Raw genomic sequence first — 13,111 nt, forward strand, 5'->3', positions numbered from 1 at the left:
CCTAGAGCCCGTGCTCCGCAGCAAGAGAAGCCACCGCAATGAGAAGCTCGCGCACCGCAACAAAGAGTAGCCCCCGCTCACCGCAACTAGAGAAAGCCCGCGCACAGCAATGAAGACCCAACGCAGCCAAAAGTAAATAAATAAAATAGATACAACATTAAAGAAATAAAAAGTGTTTAAAAAAATAAATTCTGAAAGCCAAACATAGTCAAAAGAAATAAAATAATTGAGAAATGTATAAAGTGAAACTTCGATTTCTCCTTAACCCAAGTAACCACGATTATCAGTTTGTTACATTTTCCAGATATGTAAAATGTACATGTATGTGCTCATGCACAAACCCCCATACACACCTCCCCCGAAATCTAACTGTATCGTATACATACTGTTTTGTCATCTGTTTTATTCTTTTCTCGATATACTGTGAACATTTTCCCTTAATGACACAGAAAGAGCCCCCTTATCTTTAACAGGTGTAGAATCATAATTTATTTGACCATTTTTTAAATCGATAGACAGTCAACATTCCTCATTTTTTGCTGTTCCAAACAGCACTGCATGAACATCTTTATGTATATAAACACACACACACACACACACACACACACACACACACATAGACACACACATCCACACACTTGGGTGGATAAATTCTTAGAGGTAAAATTGCTAAGTCAAAGGGAATGCTGGTTTGGGGCAGATATTGCCAAAATGCTCTCCAAAAAGATTGTTCCAGTCTACCCCGTGCAACAAAATTCCTGGTGACAGCAATTCTCCTTGTGTCAAAAGTCGAGCCTTGCTGAGCACAGCAGAGAGGAAGGTGTGAGTGTGTCAGATGGTGGGGAGGAAAAGGTGGGGTCACTTCCCCTGCAGGCTGTGTGTGAAGGAGGCCGCTGGCCTCTGGCCTTGCCTGCCTGCTGTGTTTCCCAGGAAGAGGAAACCAAGCTGTGTGTGTTAACCTTTGCCTCGCTCCCCAGGGTGTGACGGGGGAACGGGGCATGGTCACAGGATGTGTGTGTCCAGGTCAGCAGGCCTGGGTCAGTCATTGATTTGGGAGTGTGTGGGGCTAGAATCCTTCTTTCCAACCCTTTCCTAGATCCTCTGGGCTGCGTCCAAGCCCCATGGAAGCCCAGGAGCGTGATCCTTTCTGTGGTTTGGGAGAGGATACGTTTGTTTAAGGTTTCCAGGACTCTAGCTCCTGAATGTCAATATGCATCTAGAGTTTTTCTCAATTTCCACAGTAGGGAGAGCCTCCTTCCTCTAGCCTGGACACCCTGCCACCCTCTCTGGGCTCCTGGGCATTACCCAAGACATCCATGCCCACCAGTTGCTGGGCCTCTCCATTAGAGCACCTGCTGATTCAAGGTGGTCAGACACATTTTCTCTGATAAGCTGGCTTGGGAACAGAGGGAGGTGGCAGGGCTGGAGGGAGGGAGGTACGAAGGTTCAACCACATGCCCTCAGGTACTCTAGAGAGTGAACAGTGGGGACCACACCCAGAGCCCTAGAAACCACAATGCCTTCCTTTCTTGACCCTGGGCTAATTGGTGTCTCCAGAAACTTCTAGGGAAGACGCTAAAACTCCAAGAGCGCAGAAGACTGTGCTAGGCACTTTGAAGGGTATGGTGGGGAAGAGAGGTGACGTTTATTGAGCAGCTACAGTGTCCCGGGCTCCGTGGTTGTGCTTTGCTTGTGTTCTCATTAATCTTCACAGTGAAGCAGGTGTTACCACCCCCATTTTATAGATGGGGAGTGGAGGCTCAGAGAGAGTAACAACTTTTCATGTAGTCGATCGGATTTTTTTTTTTTTTCTTTTTGCCACACCAAGAGGCATGCGGGATCTTAGTTCCCCCACCAGGGATCGAACCCATGCCCCGTGCAGTGGAAGGGCAGAATCTTAACCACTGGACCGCCAAGGAAGTCCCTAGCCAATCAGATTGATTCTAAACTGTGCAAAATAGAGTGCTGGTCCCCATAGAGGGCTCCTTACCCCCTGCCTCAGGGTGGCCTCAGTACTGACTGATGGGTCACCTACACGTGGAGCAGCCACCTGACAGAGCAAATCCTTGTGGCAGGGGCTCTGCCTGACTCCAGGCAGTCTGGTGTAGTTATCAGAGGACGAAGTGGTCAGGCTACGGCAGTCAACACTGCATTTGAACCTGAGCTCCATCACCTGCCATGGGACCTCAGGTAGGTCAGTTATTTCTTGAGGTCTCTTCATTTGTGAACTGGAGACAATAACAACACTTTCCTCACAGAATCAATGTAAGGATTAAGTGAGATCATCTGGATAAAGTACTTAGCAAGGCCTGGAATGCAATAAGTGATCAATAAACAGACGTGGCTATTATTTTTGTTGCTAATGAAACCACTAGTTCCTGCATTTAAGAAAAAGGTTTGTAGAAAACTGGCTCTTCCTGCTGTTTCTGTCCTAGTTCTGGTGACTAAGGGCAGAGCTTCGACATCTGAATCTTTTTTAAGGTCCACATAGGGTTTGTAAATCCTGGGAGCTCCTACTTTGCACACTCATTTCCTGTCCAGGAAACATGAAAAAAAAAAGAAGAAAAAAAGCCTCCGACCCCGAGGGGCTTGCTACAGCCCGTCCATCCTTTCAGCGGGGTGCTCCTGAGGATGGCCATTGTTTTCCCAGCCCTGGGCAGCACAGTTATTTTTGCTCTTCTACTTTCCCAGGCCAGGCTTGTTATTAGTAGTGGGATGTGTGTGTGTGTGTGTGTGTGTGTGTGTGTGTGTGTGTGTGTGTTACCCTGCCCATCTGTGTCCCTGTTTCTCATATCCTGCTCCCCTCCTACTCCTATTCCTGGTGTCATGATCCAAGTCTCAGGACAAATGGAAAGAAGTCAGTTCACCCCCTCCCTCTTCCTGAGTATCTAAATAGCAAAGGTTCACTGGGCGCTAACCATGTGCCAGGCCCTGTGCTGGGTGCCCCCATGTGCTTCATCACATTTAATGGGAAGATCCCTTTATAAACCACACTTTGCAGCTAAGGAGACCCTGACTCAGAAAGGCTTAAGACACATGCCCAAGCCCACACAGCAGAGAAACGTTGAAGCTAAAACTTAAATCCACCAAATGCTTTCAAAGCCGTCTTCCTCCTCCATGATGCCAGTGCTGCCTGTGGTCCTTCCTGAGCCTCACTTTTTGGCATCCCATCACTCCATCTTATACTGTTTCCCTACTTGGTTTGTCAGTGTGAGTCTGGCTGCCACAGCTGAGCTGTAAGGGCCTGGAGGTCGGGGACTTTGCCTCATCTTTAGAGTGGCACAAAACCAGGCACCAGGCAAGCACTCACTCGACATTAGCTGGTTACTTTGTTCCTTCCCTTACTTAGGGGACATTAAATGAGTGCGTCTTAGGTATAAAGTGTCTTGCTGGGCGTTAGGATGCCATAATCTGCCTTCAGGGAGCTTGTGTTCTAATGGGGAGATACAGGGTTAGATCACAAATCCTCACAACAGCCCCAAAGTGAAGTAACCACTGTTATCCCCATCTTGCAGAGGAATAAATGGAGGCACCAGCAATATGGACGCTTCCTCCAAACCCTCTTGCCTATGCATTGCCTTCAAAATTAAATAAACAATCGAGGCCCATGATTCATGCAAACGATGGCAGGCACTGAATGTGATGAGTACCGACCAAACACTCTTGAAGGTGTTTGATACAGTTTAAGAGCCTGTTGAGTATCCCCTCCTCCAAATCCCCTTAAAAGCCCTTTTTCCAAATGCAAATCAAAACCACAATGAGGTATCACTTCACACCTGTCAGAATGGCTATTATCAAAAAGACAACAAATAAGTGTTGGCGAGGATGTGGAGAAACAGGAACACCTACCTCATGCATCGTTGGTGGGGAGGTAAATTGGTGCAGCCACTTTGGAAAGCAGTGTGGAGCTTCCTCAAAAAATTAAAAATAGAGCTACCATATGATCCAGCAATTCCACTTCTGGGTATTTATCTGAAGAAAACGAAAACAGTAATTAGAAAAGATACATGCACCCTTATGTTCATTGCAGCATTGTTTACAATAGCCAAGATAGGGAAGCAACCTAAGTGCCTATCAACAGATGACTATCAACAGATGACTAGATAAAGAATATGTTTTAGGGCTTCCCTGGTGGCGCAGTGGTTGAGAGTCCGCCTGCCGATGTAGGGGACGCGGGTTCGTGCCCCGGTCCAGGAAGATCCCACATGCCGCGGAGCGGCTGGGTCCGTGAGCCATGGCCGCTGAGCCTGCACGTCCAGAGCCTGTGCTCCACAATGGGAGAGGCCACAACAGTGAGAGGCCTGCGTTCCACAAAAAAAAAAAAAAAAAAAAATGTTTTATATATAAATACACACACACACACACACACACACACACATATAAAATGGAATGTTACTTAGCCATAAAGAGAATGAAAAAATATATAAATATAATATATAATATAAATAAATATATAATGTAAATTAATGTAATATATATTGGGTTTCCGTATGATGTTATGGAACAAACCCTTTGGCCAACGAACCCTTTGGCGAACGAACCCTTTGGCCAACCCAGTATTTACTCAGCCATAAAGAGGATGAAAATGAAATCTTACCATTTGTGACAACATGGATGGACCTAGTGGGTATTATGCTAAGTGAAATAAGATGGAGAAAGACAAATACTGTATGATTTCACTTATATGTGGAATCTAAAAAACAAACAAAACAATGAACAAACAACAGAAACAGAGTCATAGATACAGAAAACAAACAGGTGGTTGCCAGAGGGGAAGGGATGGGGGGAGGAGAAAAATAGGTGAGAGAGATTAAGAAGTACAAACTTTCAGCTGCAAAATAAATGAATCACAGGTATGAAATTACAGCATAGTAAATATAGTCAATAATTGTGTAATACCTTTGTATGCTGACAGATGGTAACTAGACTTATCGTGGTGATAATTTTGAAATGTGTAGAAATATCGAATCACTGAATTGTGTACCAGGAAGTAAAGTAGTGTTGTAGGTCAATTATACCTTCGTAAACAAACAAACTCATAGAAAAAGAGATCAGATTTCTGGTTACCAGAGGAGGGTAGGTGGAGGGGGAATTGGATGAAAGGTACAAATTCCCAGCTCTGTGATAAATAAGTACTAGTGATAAAATGTGCAACATGATAAATATAATTAACACAGCTGTACATTTTATATGAAGGTTGTTAAGAGTAAATCCTAAGAGTTCTCATCACAAGGAAAAACATTTTCTATTTCTTTGATATTATATCCATATTACATGATGGATGTTCACTACACTTACTGTGGCAGTCATTTCGTGATGTATCTAAGTCAAATCATTAGGCCGTACGCCTTAAATTTAAATATCTCAATGAACCTGGAAGGAAAAAAGCTCTTTTCCCAGATGAGAACCATTTGACGCAGGCCTGCAGTGACGGCATCTGTGTTTGGAGGTGATTGGTGGATCGTGGTTCTGGGAGGAGCCTCCTGCTGGCCACACACCCTGTCTCTGGCAGAGCCTTTCTGAGGTTTGCTTCTGCTGCATTTGCTGTGACTGCTCCATAAACATGAGGTCCAGAGCGAGCCTGAAGAGGGTTCTCTGAGGTCTGAAAGGCTCCACCACCTGGTCATTAACCCTGTAGTGGATCTGTGTGTGTGTGTGTGCTGGGGTGGAGGTTACCCCCCGAGTCCAGACTTCTAAGTGCTGCTTGTTCCCCAAATTTGCAGTGTCACTACCCTTCCCACCCCAAGAACAATCACCCACCCCAGAGGAAATGTCAGAATTTTAAAGGACCACACCCCGAGGGTGCTCAGAAACTTTATCCAGGTGGCCACAGGCCACTGAACTTAATTTTGCTGTCAGGGTTTTGGGTTGGCAGAGACCTTTGCACTGAACCGGATGTATTTTATATTCTGCCCCTTGGCCACTGGGGATTTGCTTCTGGAGTGGGGGGCAGTCCCCAAGTGTTGCTGCTTTCAACAAGGAAGTGGCCTTGATGCAGATCAGACCCGCAGCTCAACCATGTCCTCCCAGGTCTCCCCGTGGGCAGCAACTGTGTTCCACGACCTCTTTGGTTCTTTAAACCCAATGGATTTTCACTCATTAGCCAGCCAGTCGTATTTCAATGTGCCCAGCGGACTGGCAGGCCCAGGGCACCGCAGGGGGTCGGGGAACACAGCTGCTGCCCATGGGGAGACCTGGGAGGACATAGTGGCCCACGTGAAATAGACAGGGACACAGCACGTGTCCAGTGCTGGGTCATTCTGAGCCAACAATTAGAAAACAAAGGCAGATCTAATAACTGGCTAGCTGTGAAAAACAGACTGTGAGCACAAGAGATGGCCTCAGACCTGCTAGGCTGGTGGGCCCAGGTCAGATGATGAAATCTGGGGAGCTTTCAATTTGGGTGCAGCCAAGTGTTGTCAAGATGGGTCTTTGATACCCGGGGCCTCTGCAGCTTATCGGCAGCGGGGTCAGTGGGCCCCAGCAGGGCGGAGAAGGGGCATCAGCCCAGCATTTGGTGGAGCCAGTTGCTCTGGGAGCAGCAGCCCTAGGGTCCTCTGCCCTCCTGGGTGGTCTTCATCTTGAGGGTCAGCCCGGCCTAATTTGGGACTCCCCTGCCCGTGATAGGACTTAGTACATGGGGCCCTTTGAATAGAAGGTTAGAGCCTATTGGTACCTTAGGGCTGCCATCATCTTCTTGGGGAAGAACGTGATGAACTTCTCCAGTAGAAAGCCAGAGAAGCGATCATGTCCCTAACTGTAAACTCCCCTTTACCGGCTGTTGGAATGCGTTCATTCAGACTTCTGAACGGTCCATCTCAAACATTAAGCATCCCTCCATCTAGAAGATTTGGGAAAGTTGAGGAGCTGGGTCCTGAGAAGATACCGTAACCTCAAGGGCCCTGGAAAGCACTGACAACCTACCCAGGGAACAAGGTGCTGTGTCCTGGCCAGAACCATTCTGTATGCATTAGAAGGAGGTGCTCCTTTATCTGTGTGCCTGCAGCCTGGAGCCAGGGTGCACAGTTTGAGATGCAGAGGATAGGCTAGATTTTGACCCCTACTTGTCCCGGGCAGTCTTTGGACAGTGAGCAACTTACACAACTCTATGCAATGGCCCTAGTCCTAGCCAACTGGTCCCACCCTGTGTTGCTGGGAGCCGGTGAAGGAAGATTGTCACTGAGTTTCCATTTGGCCTGGGGCCAGGGGCAGCTGGCAGGGGTCCAGGAGAAAAAGGCCTCCTTAGTAAACTGAGCCAGAGTGACACAAAGATAGAGGATTTCCCCCACGGTTCCTAACTCCTTGTCTCTAACTGTACTTTTCATCAGTACAGGGAGCAATGGGTACTTACTGGCACTTTCTAATTAAACAGGGGCAGGTCCCAGGCCTTCTAGGAATGATTAGGCCGTAACTTTGGGTCATTAATTGGCCACAGCCCAGGTCTGATCATGGACCTCCCTCCATGGAAACTGGGCTGGGCTTCATTCTCAGTGCTCTGGCGCTGAGCTGCGGGTCTGATCTGCATCAAGGCCACTTCCTTGTTGAAAGGAGCAGGACTTGGAAGTCTCAGAAGCCTCAGACATTTCTGGGCCTAATGAGCTGAGCAGATGGGAGGCAGCCCAAGATGGCCTTGGAACGGGTGGGCTGGCGGGACCGAGGCGTCGTGGAGTTTCTGTACTTGTGTCTGGTGGAGACCCTCCTCGGAAGAGGGTGAGCCTGGCAGGTGAACTTGCGACTCTGGGGCTTCCTCTCCGGGGGAGGCTGGATGCAATTTCTAGATGCTTGCCATCTGCCTGAAGTGGCCAGAGATGGGGTAATAGAATCCATGAGTTTTTAAAATCCAGAAGGAAGGGAAACTCCACCCGGGAAACATAACTCCAAGTACAGTGTGTGGAAGCAGGGTGTTTAATTGCAAACCTTTCTTGGAACCAGCTGATGGGTAACGTTATCTTGGTCGCTCCTGCAGCCAGAGGAGAGTTTATCTGGGGCCCTGACGTAGCCCGGTAAACAGAGCTGGCTTTCTCCAGTGACCTCTGCCCTGTCCCCCTTGACCTCCACCTGCTCTTTCTCTGCGTTTTATCGCTAGGAGCTCCAGCACAGCCAGCTCAGGGAGGCTTGGGAAACTCTGATTTGGGGATGGGGGAATGTGAGTCGGGCTGGAATTTTGTGTATCATTTGCTCATCTGGAGTGATCGTCTAGGATGGTCAAGGTTTGGAAGAAAGACAGGCGTACAGCCCAGATGAGGGAAAGGGGCCTGGAGGTTGCCCACATATCCTCTGGGCTTACCTCCGGGGAAGTCTCTGACCCTTTCCTCAACTCAGGCTTTACACTGTTTTTCCAGGAGGGTAGGCTGGGGGTGGGGCTGGGAGGCTCTGGCAAATCACAGAGGTTTGGGAGAACCAGGGGGCGGAGGCTCATTCCCCCCGCCCCCAACCCCTACACGTAAGTCACCAGAGGCCTGTCTTCCTTGTGGGTTCAGGTCAAGTGTTAGATAGTGACAATGCCCTGTGACTCTTCAACTGTTTCCAATAGTCAAGGAAGAAGGACTTTTCTAGGGCAGGTGTACGCTGGTCATGTGTTGATTAGCCCTAGACTAGGAATTAGGAGGTGTGGGTTCCTGTCCCAGCTCCACCACTAACGGGGTGAGCACACCTGCAATGAAACCAACGTAGTGGATCAGGCCCTGTAGCCCTGAAGGCTGTGCCCATAGAATAGAGGAAAAGCCTGAGGGTCTGAGAGGCTGGGCTGAGGTCTCACAGCCGATGATAAGGAAGGTCCTAAGAGTGAAACCCGGGAGTGGCTGACTCCAGGCTCTGTGCCTTTTCCTTGGCAAATTGCCATCCTCAGTCCTAGGTTCCTCCTCTGCAAAAGGAGAGGCCTCCCAGCTGCCAGAGGCAGTGAGCCTGTGATTAATTCTCCCTGGGAGGTGAAGGGAAGCCCCTAATCACTAGGGAGGATGGAGCATGGGTCATGTTAAGCCCCAGTTAAGCCCTTCCTCTGGGTCCCACTTGGTTGGCCAGGGAGAAAGACTACTGTCTAATGGCCTGCAAGCGAGTGCAGGCTCTCTCCCGAGAGGGCCCGGTCACTTGGGGCCTCCCTGCAGTGCATCTGCCTGGGCGGAGGTCAGGAAGGCAGCACGTGTCGTGCACAGCATCTGTGGGAAGGGGAGATGCAGGTGGGAGGGGAGATGTAGCTGGCAGGATTTGGGAGTCAAGGAGCTGGGGGTTAGCAGGGGGGATGGGGTGGGCTATAACCTCCGTGAGAAACCCCAGAGCATCCTGCCACAGTCGGTGAAGCCAGTTGTGTATGAGAGTTTCCTCTGTGTCTGTCTGGTTTTGTAGCATTCTTAACCGTTGACCTCTGTCTGGGCCAAGTTCTATCTCTTCTTGGTCTCAGGCTCTCAGAATTAGCCTTCCTCCCCCATGTTCCTCAAGGGTTGTACAGACTTTTCTGATTACCCAAAACTTTATTTTAAAAAATGCCATTCAGTCCTCATCAAGTAGTTTGATTAAATATCCCCACTCCTGAATTTACATATAGGGAGACAGTCCAGTATGGTTAAGAGCATAGGGATTAGACTCAGTTGGACCTAGGTTCAATCCTTTGCTCTGTATTTTCCTAGCTGTGTGACCTTGGGCAAGTTATTTGGCTTCTCTGAACCTCAACTTCCTCTTGTGCAAAATGGGGATCACAATGGTAGCTACCTCTTGGGGCTGAAGATTAAACGAGCTAATGCATATGAGTGCTTTACACTGCTGGCACATAGTAACCATTACCTAAATGGTTTCTACAATTTATTGTGTGAGTTATATGTTTATATATGATATAAAGCAAAGCATATCCCTATATATTTATTTATGTCAGTTTATTTTGGGCTTGTGAGGGTAGGAATGGCCTTTTCACTTTATGGTCTTTCTTAATTGGGATCACATAAAACATGTCATATCATAAATACCCCATTTCAGGGTGGCAACACTCAGCTGTATTTGCTTTGCTTTACGGCGCTCTCCTTGGGTGTGTTTCAGAACAAACACTCCACACGGCACGAGGCTGACTCTGTGACTTAGAGATCGGAGGGGAGAAGGGACTAGATTCAGAGCTCATTTCTTTGGCTGTTAACTGAGCAGCCAAACATAAAGCCTCACACTCCTGTGTGCAGAACCCTTGCTATGAAGTAAATGTTCGTGCCTTCCCCCTCCCCTTCCCTCAAATCCACATGTGGAAGCCCAGGTCCCCAGTATGATGGTGTCTGTGGTGGGGCCTTTGGGAAGTAATTAGGTTCAGGTGAGGTCACAAGGATGGAGCCCCAATGATGGGATTAGTGCCCTTATAAGAAGAGGAAGGGACTAGAACTCACTCTGTCTTCAGCATGTGAAGACACAACAGAAGTCAGCCATCTGCAAGCCAGGAGGAAGGTTCTACCAGGAACCTTGATCTGGGACTTCCAGCTTCCATGACTGTGGGAAATAAATGTTGTTATCTAAGTCACCCATCTATGGAATTATGTTTTAGCAGCCCGAGCAGACCAAGAGAGCCCTGCTCCAGGCATGTGGTGAAGTCAGCCAATCTGATGCCAAGGTTTCCAAATGCTCCTTCTCTTTGCTAATGTTCCCTCCTTCTCACAGTGGCTGTGACCCTGACCTCTCTGGCCACTTTGTTCTTCTCTCTGATGGAGTCCCCTCAGACCTCCTGAATCAGAATCGCTAGGCAGAGTCCTGGGAATATGGGTTTTTAGGGAGGTCTGCAGGTGATTCTGGTGGACGGGGCATCCTGGCAGGGGAACCAGTGCTGTGACCTACAGCAACTCATTGTCCTCTGAGGGAGGAAGCAGGTGGAGGTCTCGCCCACGTCTTAACCCTGGGTCGCCCTCCCTTAACGCTGTGCTTGGAGACATCACAACAGGCACTGTGGGGAAGTTCAGCAGAGTAGCCCTGAGGTGGTGTGAGGGGACCCTCCCTCTAACTGAAGCCTCTCCCAGGAAGGCGTGTCTTTGGTGTGAGTTCAGATAAGAGGGACAGAAATGGTGGGAAAAATAGGACAGATTGTGTGGGCCTGGGACTTTCTCTCCTTCTCCAGTTTGGAGTCCCACCCACCTCCTGGGCTAGGTGAGCCTTCCAGAGTGGCCTGAGGCAGTATTCCAGAGCCTGATTGAGCACTGGGAACTGGGGTGACATTGGGAATGGGGTCCTGAAATGCCTTCATTTCAGAAAAGTTTACAATTCTTCCATGTGCTAATTTCTCTCCTGTAAATCTACCTCTCATCCAGAGGGTCAGTTTGGTTGTTCAATGGAGCAGAATGGTTTCTGAGCACCCACTCAGTGCCAGACACTGAAATGCTTACAGTCTCTTGAAGTGGGTTCAGAGTGTGTTCTGAGGCTCAACTGTGGCAGAATGACCTGGAATGGGTTTTTTAAAACATAGATGCCCAATTTCAACAAATGTACCACTCCGGTGAGGGATGTTAGTAATGGGAGAGGCTGTGCATGTGTGGGGGTGGGGATATATAGGAAACCTCTGTACCTTCTGCTCAGTTTTTCTATGAAAATAAAACTGCTCTATAAAAATTGTTAAAAAGAATAAAATGTAGATGCCTGATCCTCTAAAACCCAGGTCTACTTATGCAGAATTTCAGAGGGTGGGGTCCTGACATCTGCAATTTTGGAAGGCCCTTTGCAGAATCTCATTTACCGTAAAGTTTGAGAACCAGTGGAAATAAGCTACTTAAATTTTTAAACAACTCCAAATTTATGTTCATTGTATAAAATACACATAAACAAGAAGGAGAAAGTTAAAACCACTTGTAACCCTACCCTCCTAAGATAATCATCCTTAGCGTTTTATTGAATACCCTTCTAGGGGTGTGTGTGTGTGTGTGTGTGTGTGTGTGTGTGTGTGTGTGTGTGTGTGTGTGTGTGTGTGTGTGTGTGTGTATTTAGATACATGTGTAGCATCCATGTGTACCTGACACTGTGCTAAAGCCCTGGGGACAAAGATGAGAAAAAGAATGGTCCTGGCATGGAACACCCACAGTCATGTTAAATGATGCCTGGCACAGCTTGAGGCCCTGCTTTAGTCCCCCCCTCACCTGCTCTTATCTTTTCCTCACAGGTATACATCATTAACGTGACCTGGTCCGACTCCACGTCCCAGACCATCTACCGGAGGTACAGCAAGTTCTTTGACCTGCAGGTGAGTGGGTCTGAGCTCAGATGGTGCCTGGTTCCACATGAAGTGGCCTGAGTGTCTGGTGGTTTGGCCTCTCTCATGTCCTCACTCATCCAGAGAATCCCCTTCCCAAGCTCTCAGGGTCAGAGTCTAGGCAGAGCAGAGGGACAGAAGAGGGAATCTCGGTGGTCAAGCTGGGTTGGGCTCAGTCTTGGATGATGCAGGCAGATACTTGGGGCTTCGTTGGATTCCTCAGATGGTCTTAACAGTCATGCTTTGTCACCCTCCTTCGTCTGGAGGGTGGTAAACCAGGGCGGAAAGGCGGGAGGTTGGCCGTGGGTGCTGTGTACTTGAGCAGACATGTGTCTGTAAACATCCAGGGTGAGACGCAAGCCACCACATCATTGCAGGCAAAGAAAAGCAAACACACAGAAAAGACTGAAACAGAAAATAAGCAAATGGGGCATACCACTGTGTCTGTGTAACCAAATAAGTCTCTTATCTCCCTGTTTGTACAAGTGTATGATATGTGTGTCTCTCTAACATACCCAGGCATGTCACACAGGGGGATGGTAGCATGGATCCACAATTCCATTGTAGACACCTCCCTTGAGGCCAACTAATTTGATTAGGCCTCTTTAGGTTACAAGTAATAGTTTTACACTCATACTGGCTTAGACAAAAAGGAGACTCGGTTGGAAGGCTATACCAGGGAAGCTTATGCAGTCAACCAGATGGTGGAAAGGGGAGAGAGGCAGTGGCTTCAGGAACACCTGAAACCAGGGCTGCTCTCCCTCTGTCTTGTCTTGGCTTCTCTCTGGGTACTGTCATCAGTAGTTCAGCTGTCAGTAGCTCCCAAATTTCATATCTTGTGGTTCCCAACAGCAGAGAGACTGTCTCCTAGTTCCAAATTGAAAAATCCCAGGCAAGACTCTGATTGGCCTG

At 48.2% G+C, this 13,111-nt stretch overlaps 1 protein-coding gene across 2 annotated transcripts in view; it reads left to right on the plus strand.

Annotated features, from left to right (window-relative positions):
* Window positions 1–13,111, plus strand: part of SH3PXD2A (SH3 and PX domains 2A) — a 233,359-nt gene that overhangs the window by 41,409 nt on the left and 178,839 nt on the right. For both annotated transcript variants that reach the window (XM_065894056.1, XM_065894057.1), the window contains exon 2: window positions 12,110–12,190. In XM_065894056.1, coding sequence (XP_065750128.1) covers window positions 12,110–12,190 — 81 coding nt within the window. The remainder of the gene's footprint in view (window positions 1–12,109; window positions 12,191–13,111) is intronic.

The sequence above is a fragment of the Phocoena phocoena genome, chromosome 16 (genome assembly GCF_963924675.1).
Source record: "Phocoena phocoena chromosome 16, mPhoPho1.1, whole genome shotgun sequence".
Classification (NCBI taxonomy): domain Eukaryota; kingdom Metazoa; phylum Chordata; class Mammalia; order Artiodactyla; family Phocoenidae; genus Phocoena; species Phocoena phocoena.